Below are 18,262 nucleotides of genomic sequence, written 5' to 3' on the forward strand. Positions count from 1 at the left end.
GTATTGATATTAAGTTTTGACATGTCTTATTCCTGGACCATTTCTGCCACATGCTCAGGTGCAGAAGAAGCAGAATTAACAGCCACCAGAGCTCAGTGAAACGTGGAAGCCGCATTGACTCTTCTCCACTCTTTTTTCTCTCAAAGTTTCACTGAGCAAAGATATATCTTAATGTATTCACTTTGAAGTAGTATCAGACATGTCAAAATGTGAAGGGAGTAAGTCAAGTTTAGTTTTTTAACATTTTAATCTTACGATCCCGAAAGATTTATGGCAATTTACTACAGTGAGGGATATGGCCATGGCAGGGGAGGAGAACTACCAATGCATGCTCATTCGTTGTTTTTTCCCTTCTGAAATCTGCTGCTGCTTTCTCCAGCACATAGTTTTGCAATGACTTTTTTTGTGTAATTCTGTGTTTTGGACAGTACCCAGATTTAGCTGTTGCAAAGAGCAGCCGGTTGCTGGGGCTGTGCAAACACAGTAGTTGCTAGGTGGGGTCTCCTGCGCGGCGCTATAAAAGCATTGCGAGCCCTCTGCTCTCTTACTGCTGACTGTGCCACCCTGACAAGTAGTATTTGTGAGGAAGAAGGTAGGTTTTTGCAGTTTTTTGCTACTCTCTGTAGGTCCAACAAACTTTAAGAATTGTACACTAGATTTGTCAAGTGACCTGGTGCAATTTTCTGTGGGTTGGATTTACTGGCATGGGAAAAGATGGGTGTGGGCAGGAGAAATTCTTTCAGTTTTGAAATGTTTCATGTGCATGGAAGGGCTTGGACAATTACTGCTTTTATTTAATGCATGTAAGGAATTGGAAAAAAAAAAGCTTAAAAGATTAAAAGCAGACTTATTTGGAGTTGACTGTTTCCTATGCTTCTATGCTTTGACTTTGTAGTAGGCTGCTGTAGAAATCTGCAGTAAAACTGGAGTTGCTGGAAAACTAGTGTGACTTGTATGGAAACTTAAAAAAAAGAAACAGCTGTTGTTGCTTCAACAGTTTGCTGCTTTGGGACTGTAGAGGGGTCTTTGCTCATGAAAGTGATGAAAATGAGGCAAAGCAATCTTTTAGAAACATAAGAGCAAAACCCTGGTTTTGTGACTAAGAACTTAGGCAAAGCCACATAAGTAAGGAATGTATCATCTGGGGTTTGTTCTGCTAAAACTTTCCACTGAATTTTCCAAGGATGAGATTGTTTTCCTCTCTGATGTTTTCATTCATATTCAGTAGACTTTCCACTGTAAAATAAACTATTGTGTTAGATCTACTGCCTGTTTTTCTGATAGGGTGTAATGACCTTAATTTACACCAAGATCCTGGTAACTAGCATTGGACATTAACCAGAGATGATATATCTGATACGGTTCATGATATGGTTAAATAAGCATGGAGAAATGGTGTTTGACACAGACTATAGTGTAAAAGTCTAGTTTGTGTCTCTAAATATTTTCAATAACTATTGAGTATTTTCTCAAAACTTTTAAAAATTTGCATATGTCCAATTCAAGGGTGCTTCCTCTGGAGAATGGGAGCCAGACAGAAAGCAACATTGCAATAATTCTTGTGAAGCAACAGTTAGGGCTTTCAGTCTGGGTGTCCGTCTGATTTTTCATTCCAGTTGCAATGTTGATCATTCTAATTGGGAATGATAAAATGCATAAAAATCACAATATTTTTCAAACTGAGAAATTTTAAGTTCTTGTTCCTTTTTCCTTTTAAATGGGATGTCTACACATTCCAGTTTGGGAAGTGGGACACATGACCGGGACAATATTTTATTAAACAGAATAACTCTCAAATAATTATTTGGTATGGAGTAATCAGAAAGAAGTGTCACACTTTTCTATGGTACCTTCTGTTTGCACCACTTGTAGGTACATATATTTTTTCATATCCCTATTCATAGACTTTGTACTGAGCCTAAAAGTAAAGGAAAATATATGGCAGAAAGCCATCAGTTCTTCCAATCCTTTTCATCCTAAAGTCAAATAATATTTTGACTGACTTTATCCCTCCTGGATCTAGGTATCATTTACATGAGCTGTTTGCATTTTAGAGTGGTGTGAGTCAAAGCATTGGGAAAGACCTCTACTCTGTCACAGGGCTGGCTGTCTTCCTAGATTCCAGTCTTCTTTTTTCTTATTAGCCATAGTTTCTTGTAAAGCAAGCAAACAGTTTTATATGTAAGGTGGTTTCTTAACTTTCTGAGCCAATTCAAGCAGAGTAAGGTCTTTAGCCCCTCTCAAGAGCCATTGCCTACTTTGACTTCTATTAAAATTATGTTATTTGTTTACTAGATGGAAATAGATGGATCTGCATGCTAAAGTGTCTTTATTTAAAAAGGAGGGGAAAAAAACTTAGTTTTTAAGGCACAGGATTCTTTTACTGTATCTCTAATTTAAATTAGGATAGACATAAAGGTTTAGATAGAGGCTTAATAAACCCAATTTAGTGTAGGTTAGCAGCCTTCTGCTCTAGCAGCAAAACCTCTAGAGCTGGGTGTGAGGGGTGGGGTGGGGACAGGCAGAAGAAATGGAGACGTTAGCAGTTCTCCCTAGAGCCAGCTCTACCAACTTTATTCCTGAGAAGTGTTACTCTATCAACCAAAACGCAGTTTTGGTCCCACCTCTTCTCAGATCTGGTGCTGTGAGACTGAATCTTGTTTCTTAGTTTTAAATGATTATACACTCTGTGAATTTATTAGTCGACAAACTTATCTGTACATGTCACTGTTGGTGACTCAGTGCACCTGGTATGGAGACTTTAAAATGTTTTCATCCTGCTGCATGCGGCCTTTATGTGTGCTGTTATAAAATGCAGCAGAACTTTAGATACTATAGCACTTCATCTGCCTCATATACTTCTGTCAATACAAGAAGGGTACAGGAGTGACTATAACAGCTTGATAAAATACTGTTTTTAATAGCAACCTAAGTATACTTTTCTGATCTTCAATAAACGACACGTGCATCAAAATTGATCCTTTCAACTTACACAGTATTCTGACCATTATTCACCCAGACGAGACCTACTCTAAATAACATATAAATACAGTTTCGGAGTCAGTTTCAGTTTTTCTAGCAGCACAGGAAGAGCTGAATTTTGTGCCCTCAGGGCTGAGGGAAGGGCACAAAAGCAAGAGTTTTCTGAGGAAGAGGGAGTGTAGGTTGCTCCTGCCCTGGAGAGGGGAAGGAAGGGTGGAGCTGGGCTGGAGGGCTGGAGGAGGGCCATGGGAGGTAGCTTCTGCTTTTTTGGCAGCTGAACGTGGAAGTAAATTTTACAGTTTTGCTGTGAGGGAAAGAAGCAGCTGGGCTGCAGCTCCACTGCTTGGTCCTAAGGTGTGTCGCTTTAAATGACTGCTTTTTGCCCGTCCTATGGGACACAGGGCATAAGTAAGGCAAGTGTGCAGCATAAGCAATGTCATTTTTTATACTTGTGTATATGATCAACATTATATAATCTGTACCCCAACACCATGAATAGCACCTTGTCTCTTCACACTAGATTCAAAGACACTCCAGTTTACCCAGCAACATTATCTTTAGTTTATTGTTTATATGTATGCTTTAAAACCAAGCCTTCCCTAGAGTTTGCTATGGAAGTGTGTTTTAGGGGAGAAAAAAAAAATCTATTTTGACCACACCAAAAATACTTTATTTGATAAAACATTAATTTCCTTTCTTTGTTCCCTCACTGTTTCTATTAGCAAACAGAATATTCCTCACACCAAAGTTGTTATGAAGCAACCTATTCATTATTTTTGGGTGCTCAATGTCAAATCACATCACCATTGGTCTTTTTTCCCCTTCTGCATGGTATCTTATGGAAAAGCTGGACTGATTTTCATTTTGAGTGGTAAAAAGCAAAAATTACTTTTTTTCCCTTCTTAAATGGGTAATGCTCTATTCTTTTGTAGAAATTGGAGGGAATATGTAAGAAATAAGAAACAGCATAGGTGAAACTGTCTGATTTTACTCGTCTTCCTTAGGAAGGGGCTGGTCAAAGAAATTACATGAAAATATATTTAACAAGGTAATCTCTTTTGTCTTAAGATAACACACAAGAGCTCCAGCCTCAGTAAATGATCAGACAAGAATACTTGTTTAGCACTGAATTGGAACAGAATCAAACATTTGGTGAGCTAAATGGGCATAGCTGATACCTTAACTAATGGGGAAAGACAGACTTTAGATTGTTTCTGGTAACTTCCCTTTGTAAGTCAATGCTAATGCTTAGGTATTGCCATAGTAAATAAGCAAACAGTCCAATTAGTTTACTGTTCTATTTCTAATCTAAAACTTCTCCAAGTAGCTAAGGGTGTAGGGGTGAGCAAGCAACTGTGGAGCATGGCATCACCTGCCAAACATAACAAAAGTTACCTGCTTCCAATAGCACAGGCCAATTACTGCTTGAGAAAATAACCCCTGCATATCATAGTTCAAGAGAAAGGATTTTGAGAGTGGGAAACTGAATTGCACTGGTGCTGAAAATGATGAAAAATGGTTTGTAACTTGATGAAAAATGGTTTGTAACTTGATGCATCTCTTCCCAGAAACTGTCAACATGGCTATGGTATCAGAATTTCTGAAACAGGCATGGTTCATGGAAAATCAGGAGCAGGAATGTATTGTAAGTGTTATCACCTTTTGAGAGCATCGTGCTTATTTTCAAGTACTTTTAGAAGTGATCTAAAGGCATAGGCCACCAAATTTCTTTCATATACTCAAAGGGAGGAAAACCAATGGCAAAACTCCAGCTGATTAGAACTGGAACCCAATTTTATTGCAGCGTATAATCTAATATAATCTAATAACCTAGTAAGTCTGCTATCAGATGAAAAATTACTTTTATTTGCATGTATCAGTCTAGTTATCAATGCCTAGACAGAACTAGTTACTGTAATGAAATTGTAATTGCCAGTGGCCAATCACTAATGCACCCAAGTCATCCTCTTTAAAGTAGTAATCTGATGCACAGGTGTGTGAATGTGCAAGAACATGTTCAGATGACGTACATGAGAAAAACAGGGACTCTTAGGCTGAGGTACAGGAAGCCATGAGTTGGAGCCCAGGAATGTAAAGGAGGAACTAAAGTCACTAGTAGATGTCCTCGTTTTCGTATCATATGTCGTGCTTACAGTGGAAAGAGTCACAGTACGTAATAAAACACCTCAGACGATCAGTACTGATACTGATTAGAAAGGAGGCTTATGGTGGTGAGAAGTCAAGAGTTATTGCACTAGGATGATGTGGAGAGTCTTTGTGATAATAAAGTTGATTAAGATACTGAAATGACTGTCAGCAAAGGTAAAGTGGCACACTGTGGAGTCACAGGAGATCCTGAAAGAATTTTCATATTGAAAAAAATTGAATATAGCAGGGAAATTTCAGTAAATAAAGTTTTCTACTCTAGACCTTTGCGGATTTTATAATTTTGACTCCACAACTTTTTGTGCATAAACCTTTGGCTCCACCATCCCATCCCCCTTGCACTCCCAGGGTCCTGAGTCATTCTGGTTGTGTTGGTTACAGACAGTTTTTTACTGCTAGTAGATAAGTTTGTCATGGGAACCAGTATACAAAGACTAACCTCGCGTGCCTGGGAAACAGGCAGCAAACCAGTCCCATTCCTCTGTTGGCTTATCACAAAAGTCGCAGTGATTTTTTCAAAAGTGGGCAAGACAGTGCTTTAAGTATGCAGTCCCCCTGCTCTCATACAACTTCTAGTGATATAATTGTGTATGGAGTTGAATATTTAATTATCAGACCTTAGAAGTGTACAAAATTCAATACAGAATGCTGTACGTAAAGCATGTATCCATAAGACCTTGCCATTTGTCTTGTGCTATTTAACTTTAGTGGCAAAGGATTAAAAAAAAATAAAATAGTGAGTTGTTGAAACAGGACAAAGAGTATAGGTCATTCTGAAAAAGTGTAGCTAAACTACTGGGGTTTTTTTAAATAAAAAAATCTCACCATATATCATACCAAGGGGAATTTTATACAAATATTTTATCCAAGAATCTTGGGGCATTTTATAGCTTCTGTAAAAGATGGTAATGAGTATGGCATCAGTTAGGTAGTGCTGTTGGGTTATAGGCCCTACCAGTAACTTGATTTGTCACGTTGCTGACTTAGGACAAGCTGCATAACCTGTCACGTAGCAGAATTCGTCATCCCTAGCTATTCCCAGAGCACTTTAGACATTGTCTAGGGAATGCCTGTATAGGAGTGGATTCACCAAGGCAGCCAGTAGATAATGCCTGTGAAGAAAGTGTGGTGTATGTCTCAAGTTTCAAAGAAGTTGAGTAACAGTTCTCCACTTCCTTGTAGGATTAGACTTGAACTCTTCTCCAAGATCTTGCATGCAAGAAGTCCTTGTAGCCTTAGATATGAGTCAGCTGAGAAGTCACTTAATGTGATGCACAGTCAATTTGCATAAGATGAGCAAGGAAATTAGCAGCACTTTACTGGCAGTGCCTGTAGGATTTAATTGTGGTTTTAGAGCCTTTAAAATTTGGACATAATTGCCTAATGTGACAGTTAAGAAGTATTTTCCTGTGGAATCCAACTTACCCTGGGAAATAGGTCTTCAGGTTCCTAAAACAACATATGAAATACTTTCTGTTTAATATAAGAGGTGTGAAAGAAATAGATCCAATGCATATCTATTACTGAGCATGTTTAGTTCTCTGTAGTTACAAAACTGTACGTTCCTTGATAGTCCTGTAATAGGCAATCCCAAATACATGGTTTATTTAGTCATCTAAAACCACTTCTTTGCAAAAATATTCTTTGGAATGAGCAATTATTTATTTATTTATTTATTTATTTTTCCCCTGTGCAGAAAAGTTCAAAAGGTGGCTCTGGAGTACAGTCATACCCTAACTTCGATCCATCAGCTGATGTTGTTGCTTTGGACAAAGCTATTACTGTAAAGGGTAAGAGGAATAAATATTTAACCTGCTACATTTGGACTTTTCCTTAGGAAATTTTGAGAATAGCACTGTGAATAAGATATCAGAGCGAGAGGCAATGGCAAGCGGGAGAGGTGCCTCTGCTTTAAAAAGCTTGGCAATACATTAAATTATGCCACTTGCTAAAGAATCTCAACTCTTTGATATCCTGATGTTGTATTACAATTTCAGACCTTAATACTACATTAAAGTTCTTGAATATGTTGAAGGAAGGTTTGTAAAAATTTAATTTCTAGAGAATCAAAAAATATTGTAACATACCATACTAATACTTTTTGATTTGATTTCCATAAAAACCCTGCAAGAGGCAGTGAATATGCTGATAATATAGTGTATGCTTCTATTGCACTTCTCTCTTTTAATGAAATTCACATTTGGCACTTTGCCTGTACTTTGAAACCTTTTTCAATTTGATTTACTGTTATTAAATGAGTATGCGATCTAATTCTTTTTTTTTTTTTTTTTTTTTTTTTTTGTATTTTAGTTATTCTGTAATGTAAGTTCTGCACTCAGAACACTTTAAGACTTTCTATATGAAATTGTAGAAACATAGGTTTCTGTGTTCTATGGGAATCTATTTATTGGGATTCTTCACTGCATCACTAATTGTAAATCAGTAGACGATTACAGTTTTTCCTTTGGTTAAACTTCAGTGTGTCAAGAAATCAACATATGACATAAAGCAAATAACAAAATGTAAAAATTATTATTTGGCTAAATGATGCACTTGAGACCACTATAATATTTCCAATACATTAGACATATTGTTGTTTGGTGTCTCATAGGTGTGGATGAAGCCACCATCATTGACATCTTGACTAAAAGAACAAATGCTCAGCGTCAGCAGATCAAAGCTGCCTATCAGCAGGCTAAAGGAAAGGTAAAATATATTCAAGCCAAGCTTAAATCTACACCCAGAATATCAATGTTGCTCCTGACTCAGATCGTACATATAGCTTTAGCTTCATAGAACAGAAAGTTACAGTCTTCTGCCTTCTGTAGTTTGTGAAAACCATGACAGAATGATAATAACCTGCAACTATATGGCCAGTGCTGAGCCTTGTAATATGGTGGCCATTAATTTGAAATAAAAAGAAAAATTTTGAAATAAAAAGACAAATTTTGAAGTTCTGACTTTCCAACTTTTTTTTGCTTTGTAACTGTAAGTATAACTTTTAAGGGCCAACTTAGAAAATAAGTCTAATATCTCATTTTAGCCTAGATTTCCTGTTTCTGTTCAGGAAACATCACCTGTGGTTTTCACAGCCCTCTCCCCCCTCAGAGGAAGCTTTAGCCTTGCAATTATATTTTTTAAGGACCTAAATTAAAATATAACTTAGATTATTAGTTACCCTGGTTCCTGGCACACCAAAAGCAGAACAGAACTAACTATGGACATACTGCTTGCTTCTGAAATAATCTCGTTGGCTTAGGTATCCTGACAAAGCAGGTTGACCTTCTTACTCTTACAGCCACAGCCTTGACACATACTTGGTGGAGAACAGGGCTGTAGCTTTTAATATAACAAAATAGACTACTGAGCATTTCTGGATAGGAGGCAGAATAAATCAGATTTTTTTTTTTTAAACTTAAATTTAGGTCAAATTAGAATATAGACCAAATCTTAACTTCAGGACTTGCAGTTTTGTGTAAGGCGATATTACAGTATATCCACAGAGTTTCCACAGCAAATTCTGTATCCGTTATGCAATAAATGGATGAATTAAAATGTAATCCAGATAAGTAACTCAGTCATAATCATAACAGCAAGATAGTATTACCTTCTCTTAAAAAACAAGCAGCCTATTTTGAGTCTTCTTCTGATGCTGTAAATGGGTGAATATGGCTGAACTGCAATGTGTGAAAACACTCCTGAACACTTACTGAAAAACCCTGACACTTCAATTAACGTAAAGGTGACAAATTAAAATTTCAAGTAGGGCTTCATAATTCTTTCTAGTAGCTAAAGGAATTATGTAGACTAAGATTCATCAGAGATCAGACTTAATTTCTGGACTGAGCAGCTTTTTACCATTCACTAGCTTAGTGTGTTTCTTATTCTTCCTGTCACAGAGTCTGGAAGAAGCCTTGAAAAAAGTTCTGAAAAGCCACTTGGAAGATGTTGTTGTGGCTCTGCTCAAAACTCCAGCTCAGTTTGATGCTGAAGAATTAAGAGCCTCTATGAAGGTAACGCAAAAGCTTCTGAGAAAAACTTTCCTAAAGAGCATAAATAATTATCAGGGCCTATAAGTGACACTGGACGTGGATTTTAAAGCTTGTGTATTGTCTTAATTTTAACCCCATTTTGTAAATAAATATATACTGGTAATAGAGGTTCTGAGAACAAGACCCAGCAATCTCCACTAAATTTCAGGGTTGGAGGAGATTGGCTGCAAACGGTATTCTTTTGTGGGAATGAACTCTCTGCCTTCTGGAAACTGGTTGCTGACGTAGTGGTAGAAAGTCATAGTGTTTACATACATGTTTCTGTAAGAGAAAACAAAAAGAGAAGGGGGTATTTTTCTTCATAAATTTTACATTCCTATCTTTTATGTGCACTGCTTGGTCCCTTTAGTGCTTCTTTTGGGTACCAGTGATATTAAATATGATAAAAAATTCATTCCAAAAGAGCTGAAATAACAAAATTCTTTGGAAGCACAATGTTCTTCATTTTTCTTTCTTGTTCCACATGGGGCCTTCAAAGCCAAGTCCATTATTTTCATCTTATTTCTGGTCTTCTAAATTTTAAGTTTGTTGTATCAAATAACATTTCTAAAAATTCAACCATTTTTATCAGGGGCTTGGAACTGATGAAGATACCTTAATTGAGATTCTGGCCTCAAGAAACAACAGAGAGATCAGAGAAGCCAACAAATACTACAAAGAAGGTAATTCAGAGCAAGAAAGAAATATTAATGGTATTACTCTATAGCAGACACATTACAGTCACAGCCCCACTTTTCAATATGAGAAGCTGAAATGACATTGTAGGAGGCAAGTGAAGTTCCACATAAGATTGAAAGAGTTACAGGGGAGGGAGGTCATACTGACTTTTTCTGACCTACGTAGATCCCAATACAGAAGAAAAAGGCACATCATCACCACCAGAATTGCAGATGTCTCATGGAATGGGCCATGCATTTAGATGCTTTCTAGGCTGCAAGCAAAACCCAGCTGCTTTTCTACTCTTGTAACTAAACCTTGGTTGACCTCTTAAGATCTCACTAGGCTTGAAAAAAAAGCTTATTGAGTAAGCAACACAGATAACATTAGCAGTAGGAGCAACCAGTGAACTAAAGGGGGACAATCTTTGAAGAGATAACTAAGACGTGATGTGGTATCTCTCATATATGTAGAGTTTATTGCGGTCAATCAGTGTTGTCTAATTAAATCATTTTTTCTGAGATTACGGGCTAACTTTCCCAAGAGATTTCCATTCAAATAGTCTTAGTTAGAAGCCCAAATTAATAGTTTGATTTTTCGGAAGAGTTTTGTGATTGAGTTCAGTGGTGATAAGAACAACCAGAAATAAGAATGAAAGATAAATGGTTCAGAAAAAGTTTCAAGCTTTTTTTTGTACTTCACAAGCAAGAGCTCAACACAATGCCACCCACAAGACCTCAGAGAAGAATTTTTTCAGTGGATTTTGGGTTTAGCCTCCAATTTCACAGCACGTCTCAGGGATTAGAGGACATGTTACAAATTTACCTTGTCTCGAAGCTAAATGAGAGAAAGTAAGAAAACTGCATTTCTAGTGGGCATATTTAAGTGGGAAATTAAGAAAAAGCTGGAAAAATCATAGAATCATAGAATGGTTTGGGTGGGAAGGGATCTTAAAGATCATCTAGTCAACCTAGTTGTTAACTTTAAAACAAGCTACAAATCCTTTTCATTTCAGTGCTGAAGAGAGATCTGACACAAGACATTATCTCTGACACGTCTGGAGACTTTCAGAAGGCTTTGGTTGCTCTAGCCAAGGTATGCTGTGCTTAAGCATTTTGAGTGACATTACCCATAATAAAAAAATAATGTTGTCAAGACTATTTTAGAGAAAGATGTACAATAAATAAGTATTTAGGTAATATTTATTTCCTTGCATTAATTTTTATTTACATATCTTAGACCATATGAAATTGTTCTTAAACAAGCTATAATGAGATTTTATCTCAAACGCATTTTAAAAAAGAGTGATGTTTATTATTGTTTATCAGTTACGCTTTTAAGACCTTTTTTTTTTGTGGTAACTGTAAGCACTTGAAAAAACAACAGGAATAATGTCATGTCAATTGACTAGAAATAGAAAAAGAAGAAATGCTTACAATTAGAGAAATAAACCTTTTGGCTTGCTGTTAAGATATGTTTCTAGTAGTTAGATAATGGGACAGGGGCAGGGAGCTAACAAGTGGACAAAGTGTTTTGTGAATTTATGTTCAAAAGCAGATGAGTTTAAACACTGGAGCTGCCCAATAAAAAGACCCTTTTAAAATGCATAAATATTTGATTCCATGATTGTTGAGTACATGTATATGAAGCTTGTACATGCATGAGGGATTATTTTTTGATACATCTGTGTGCATAATTTTGATTTTCAGTTTTTGGTTTCAAACCAACTTGAAAGGAGTCTATTGAATGGTTATCAGGGACCTGTAGCTTCACATTAAGAAACAATACTTCCTGTGGATTTTAATGTAGGACTTCAGAACTAAGTTGCTGATGACCTTAGAAATGTGAGCTCTGATTGATTAACAAATACAACAGCTTTATTCACAGAATGTTTGGCATAACTGTATCTATCTGCAATTATATATTAAGTTATGTATGAGAATGGTAGGGCAGAGCTCTAAAATGCTGTGTTTTGGTGAACTGAATGATTGTGAGTATCAGTGAAATTTCATTTATTTATTTATGTAGGCTGACCGATGTGAAGATTCTCATGTGAATGATGAGCTTGCTGACAGTGATGCCAGGGTAAGATCATACTTGGCACTCTGCAGAGCTTCTTCGTCTGACTTGAGATTACAAACTCTGGCTGCGAATATTCTACCTGAATCTTGTGCATTGCAGACCTAACAGAGATGTATATGTTATGTAGAAATCTTTTCTGAGGGGATACTATTTTATAAAGTTCATGTAAGCTTCACTATCTGAAGGAAATTAAATCTTCACCCTAATATCTAGCTTCAGAAACATTTCTGAAAGACCTCTTCTAGTTCATGTAAAGCATGCAGAGCATTTGAAGTAGAGGTCAACAATTGGAGAAATTAGACACAGTCTTCCTTCTGTTTGTAACACAGTTCTTGAATTGAGGGACAAGGGTGTGCTCAAGTATGTGCAGAACCAGCTACCATACCTTGACCAGTGTGAACTCTGCAGTGTCTTAGCTATAGCTATTGCGTTACAGTGATGAACCTTTCAAGATTATTGGGTAAACCTCACAGTCATTTTCTGAATAATTCTAAAATAAGCAACTGGTCTTTCCCTTATTTCTTCCACCATTAGTGTGACTATTTTTGTTAAAATCTTGGTAAATCTTAGCAGTCTTTCCTGAGTTTTCACCTGTAAAATCTTATATCACTGTTACAATTTAAATGTAGATTGACTTTAAACTGTTTTTTTTTAAAAATCCAACCAAGAAGAGGCCATTGAGCAATACTGCTTTTATTCCTACTACATAAGGAGTTTAGTTTTGTCGTCAGACCTATGTATGAAAGATCAGTAAATTAATACTCTGTCTAAGCTCAAAAGTTCAATACTATTTCTCTTGGTGCAGAGGGAGTGTTGTTAAATCTTCTTTGCTGCTGTGTGGAGGTCTTTAATTATTCTAGAGAGGTTTGAGGAGGTGAAAAAAATGAAGGAGACTGATTTGGTTCTTACTTTCCATTAAAGTCACTCCTGCAAAGACAAGGAGTACTTGGTGCATAGGCTGCTCCTTCACATTTGTCCAGTTAATATCAGAGATAATTTTGTTTGTCTGGAGAAAGCTTCCCAGTCCTAACTCCCATGCAGACTGTAAGAATATCATGATATATGAAAAATACCTTAATTCAAGAATGCAATATACCCAGGAGAGCTAGATGGTGGTCGTAAAATATCTGAAAATATGTTTTGTAGCTGCATAGTGTTCTCTAGGTACTATTATGACATAAGTGAAGTATGAAGTATTATTTGATAGAGCTAGAGTTTGAGGTTGTGTAGAGTTTTGTTATGGATTGTGTCAAGGGCTAGAGTTCATTACTGACAAGCAATGGCCTACCTTTGGCTGGTAGCCTCAGAAGTGCAGTATTTCTGTTTGGGTTTTACTATACTGATGTTAACTTTACTACTTTCTTTTCTTTATGACAGGCCTTGTATGAAGCAGGAGAGAAAAGGAAAGGAACAGACATTAATGTGTTTGTTACTGTTCTTACTGCAAGAAGCTATCCACATCTCCGAAGGGGTAGGTTGGATGAAACTTTGCGCTTCACAGGAATTGTATTTTGAACATGGCCTGCTCATGAACTCAGAGAAGATACAGATTATCAAGACCACTCTGACTGCTACAAAGGTCTTTGTAATTGGACACATGCTTTCTGACTAAGGGTGCAGTTGGCAGCTTGGCTGTTCTTTCCATATTACTGATCAGCAATACCATTTAGGTTGTTAACAAAACTGTTACCATGAAGTCTCACATGGCTAGTGATGACAAGGCCAAGGAATCAGTGTGGCAGGGGTTCTGATTGCTCCCCAACATGGTCTTGCTCCTCAGCCAGTTTGCCCTGGTTAGAGGGATATCACCTAGTGTCACAGGCTCCAGTGGAGTCACTGGACCACCTCTATCCCTACCAATGGGAACATGAACCCTACCATCCTAACAAAGTCCCATTCCTTATACTGAATCTACTAGTCCATGCAGTAACACTGCTCTTTACACAGTGCTGGCTGAAGAAAATGAGAAAGATGGCCTACAATCAGTCATCTGTGTGCCCTGCTGCAGCAGTGAGAGCAGAATAAGGCAGGGGCGGTGCAGGGAGAATTCTGTCTTTTCATCACTATTCACTGAGTTTTATTCCCTTATTTAGTCTTTCAGAAGTACACCAAATACAGCAAGCATGACATGAACAAGGTACTAGATTTGGAGCTGAAAGGTGATATTGAGAACTGCCTGACTGCCCTTGGTAAGTGGTTCTGCATATTGTAACCTAGTATATATACTGACCATATGAAAACCTACTTTTTACTTCTGTCATACTTACTCTGATGGAAAGCCATTCCGGGCTTACCCTGCTTCATTGAGAAACTTGCTAAATAAAACTTTGGAAAATATAGTCCAAACATAGTGATTTAATTGAATTATTTAAGGTCAGTTAAAGTTGATGAATGAGTAGAAATACCTCTCCTGATATGTAGAAAGGTCTTTTAAGGAGAACAGATGTGTCATCAACATAGGAAGATCTTTACAGGAAGTCAATATGCCAAAAAGAGCTGTCAGAACAGGCACAATATGTATAAAAATCCAATAGTTTTGAACCTGTCTTCAAAAAACCAAACCCAAACCCACTCTTCTCTAAATTTTGTTTTTCAGAGACATTTATAATATATGATTATTAAAAATATAACAAATTTCCTTCTGCAGTTTTGTTCAAAAAAATATTCTTACAAGGTTTTTTATAAAGGTGTATTTTAACACCCCTAACATTACTGCTCCTCATGAACAATAAGGTGAGGCAGTGACTCACTTAAATCACTATCAGTGGACCAGGGATGGAATCAGAAGCCAGACACCCATCTTGTTCTCAGCTTTTGTATCACAGTCAAGCATACTTTGGATAAAAGAATGACACCCATCAGATCCCTCTTAATATCAGAAGTGGAGGGCAAGTACTTAGTATAACTTGGTTTACAAAGCATCAGCTCATAATCTCCAGCTCTGCTGTAGAAGACACAAATGCTTTCACATTTTTCTTGGGAACTGCAACATCTTTCTTAATTTTGTGGCAGTAAACTAGTGAATGCAGTCTTGTAACTGTTCTCCCCTGACTGAATTGCTTTCTGAATAGACAGAAGAAAGGAACTGCTACTTCTCCCATATTTTGAAGACAGGTAACAAAGAAGTAGATAAATAGGATATGCTGGTAGGAACACTGAGACTGCTTTTAAAGTGTTTTCTTTCCAAACTTTTGCCTTTTGTTACTTGTTACATGTATAACAGATGTGACCTTGTCTCATTGTTTCATTACAGTGAAGTGTGCCACAAGCAAGCCAGCTTTCTTTGCTGAAAAACTCCACTTGGCAATGAAGGTAACCTAAAGAACGAACTTCTCTTTGTAAGCATGGGGTGCTTTGTAAGCTGAAAAATAAAAAGCTAGCTAGAGTTCTCTAAGCCCTTTGTGTGATAAAAAAGGACTGCAGAAGGAAATTCAGTGCATTTCCCTCTCTCCTGTTCTTTCCTTTGAAACTTCTGAGTGTCTTTCCATAGTAGGAGCTGTCTGTTTGCTACAGTGAGTTCAGGAAGGCATCTGTCCATCCACACATATATCTTTTATTCTAGACAGTGACAGAAAGCTAACTGGAACTTTTCTTAATTATGAAACCACAATATTAGTGAAAAGTAAGTAGGAAAACAATTACAGATCCGGACAAGCACCTTGCAGAAGCCTAATCTTTGACAAGACATCCATGGTCCTGGCAAATTTGGAACCAGAGTTGAGGGAGGCAGCTGGAGATCCTGAAACAGTCTAGTATGCAGGTATTTTCATAACTCCTGTGACTTGGTTAGGAGCAGTATGTGAAAAATTGAGCAAATCGTTATGAAAATACAGTTCATTGCACTCTTAAAAAAAAGTAATAAAAAAAGGCAGTGAAGTCTAGGTTGTCTCTGGTGTCTAGCAAGCATGGTAAAGGACATGCATCTTTTTAGAAAACAGCTAAAAGAAATGTGTAAAAAGGAAATCCAGGGGTGGAGGTAACCTGTCAGAAGTGAATTGTCCTCATAGGGAACAGAAGTGCGCTATGACAGGACCCCCTCATGAGAGATGTTAAAGGAGTAGGATGTGGGCTTTGTACACCCACAAAGAAGTCTGATAGATTAACACACAGAACTTTGATTTAAGATCTTGCAATGACATAAGTAGCCTCTTTTATTTTTCTTTTTTCTTTTTTCTTTTTTCTTTTTTCTTTTTTCCTTTTTTCTTTTTTCTTTTTTTTTCTTTCTTTTCTTTTAACAGGGCTTTGGGACACGGCACAAAGAGCTCATCAGAATCATGGTTTCACGCCATGAAGTGGATATGAATGAGATCAAAGGCTATTACAAGAGTCTGTATGGCATCTCTCTCCGCCAAGCCATTATGGTAGGTTTTCTCTCAGGTGACATATGAAATGCAAAACAACTGAATGATTTTGGAAGTTCAGTAAGGGTTTGTTAACTCTTCTGCTCCTCAGTCACCGGTTCATCCTGAGTAACTCATTGTAGCTGGGTTACTCATGTTGTCAGTGATCCACATGCTTGTAGAACTAATTAATTTTCTGGGGCAACGTTTTTGCCACGAGAGCTATAGCCATTTGCTAGTAGTGGTACATGTCTCAGAATATCATCTTACAGTAGAAGCCAAGAGTTGAATGACTACTACAGTATCCCCAAGTTCCTGTGCTTGGGCAGACATAAGGTACATTGGCAGAAGAGTGGAGACGATTGCACTGACAGCTCTATGGGAGATATTTGATGCAACCGGCTATTAGTTTTTAACATTTGAGGTGCTCCTGCAAATACCTTGTTAACTTGACATTTATTTGGCCTGCTTTCCAGGTGACTTAAGTAAAAGTATCTTCTTAAAGGGGACAGATGACCCAATGTATTTTCCAGAAAATTTAAACCAGTGAGGAACTTGAAGAAGCTAAACTTGCAAAGCAGCTTTGTGGAGACTAGTAGACAACACTAAAAAATGAAGTCTTGTTTGGAGTAGAAACATATTCCCTACATGTATCAAGATGTCTTGATGGTGTCTGCTACTTTTTCAGTTAGGTGCCAAAGATCACTTTTATTCTTCCATCATGGCTGTGTGTGATCTGTAATTTAGTACGTAATTACATGACCCCATCATGTTCCAAAGTGATGATTGCATCCAAATGGCTTGAGGCATAGCTTGGTTACACTAAACAATTCATAAGTCTCTGCAAAGTAGATTCAAATTTGAGAAAACATAGCATGTAATAATTACAGTGCATACTTAATGCATATTATCCATTTTTTCCAAGCTGAATAAGCAATCCTATGGTGAATCGAATATCACTGTACTATCAGCCTGTGTTTGAGATAATCCTAGTTACAATGTGTATAGTGTTTTAATATTAATGAACATTGGACATCACGGGTCAAGGAAAGCATTTTCACTTTATCTAGAGAAGAAAATCTTAAGCTCCTGGGCAGATAGAAATCTTCTGTGCTTCTTTATTTATGCCATGAGACCTCCCAGGATTTTTATTGGCCTTGTCTACCTCTGCTCCACTCTGGAAATGCATGTGTTTATTTCTAGGTCATACGAATGACTTCAGTGAGGGTACTCAGTTCAAACTCAGTCTGTGGCTAGAACATATATGTTATCAAGTAATTAATTTATTTAGGTGAAGGATTGGTGTTTGGTACATGTATATTGAATGTTTACTGAAATTTATTTCACTTGAGACCATTATCTTAACAACTGTGGTTTTTTGTACTTAAATTGACAGGATGAACTCAAAGGGGATTATGAAAATATCCTGGTGGCTTTATGTGGAAGTGACAACTAAGTTTCATGTTCCTGCAATGCACTCAAGCCCTGTTGCTGAAGGTCTTTATATTTGCCTCAGCTGTCTATAAAAAATACAGGCTTTACACAGTGAGGTTTCTCTGGAATGGTACTTAGTCCATATGTATTATGTCAAAAACCTGTAACCTGGAATGTATTTTTTCAGTATCTTTATTCTGAATGGCATTAATATCTCTTGTTGTCATTATTTATCTAAAGTCAAAGAATGGCCAAAAAGTTTCTATTTGCTTGATTAATCATGAAAAAGATAAAGTTTTCATCTATGCAAAGCAAATAAACTTTTAAAAATAAAATTAACCCATGTGGAACGTTGTATGTCCTTTGTTGCTTTTCTGCACTTAATTTCAAGTTGTCTGTGTACAGTGCATGAGAGAAAAATCAGTAAATAATTTAAATAATCAAAAAAGAATGTAGCAACATCACACAGTATATAGCTGAGCCTATACCTTTCGATTTCACTTCAGTTAGGGTTTATGTAAGCCTGATATAAAAAAAATAACTAGAGAT

General features: G+C 37.0%; 1 protein-coding gene across 1 annotated transcript; it reads left to right on the plus strand.

Annotated features, from left to right (window-relative positions):
- Positions 1-551: 551 nt before the first annotated feature.
- Positions 552-18,050, plus strand: ANXA1 (annexin A1). Its single transcript, XM_009285279.1, has 13 exons — positions 552-592; positions 4,551-4,627; positions 6,845-6,938; positions 7,760-7,854; positions 9,048-9,161; positions 9,772-9,862; positions 10,873-10,952; positions 11,886-11,942; positions 13,317-13,410; positions 14,033-14,128; positions 15,193-15,251; positions 16,178-16,300; positions 17,676-18,050. Exons 2-13 carry the CDS (start codon positions 4,562-4,564, stop codon positions 17,733-17,735), a joined length of 1,029 nt encoding a protein of 342 aa, XP_009283554.1. The 5' UTR covers positions 552-592; positions 4,551-4,561; the 3' UTR covers positions 17,736-18,050.
- The last annotated feature ends 212 nt before the right edge of the window (positions 18,051-18,262 follow it).

This window comes from Aptenodytes forsteri, unplaced genomic scaffold (genome assembly GCF_000699145.1).
Source record: "Aptenodytes forsteri isolate BGI_AS27 unplaced genomic scaffold, ASM69914v1 Scaffold151, whole genome shotgun sequence".
Classification (NCBI taxonomy): Eukaryota; Metazoa; Chordata; class Aves; order Sphenisciformes; family Spheniscidae; genus Aptenodytes; species Aptenodytes forsteri.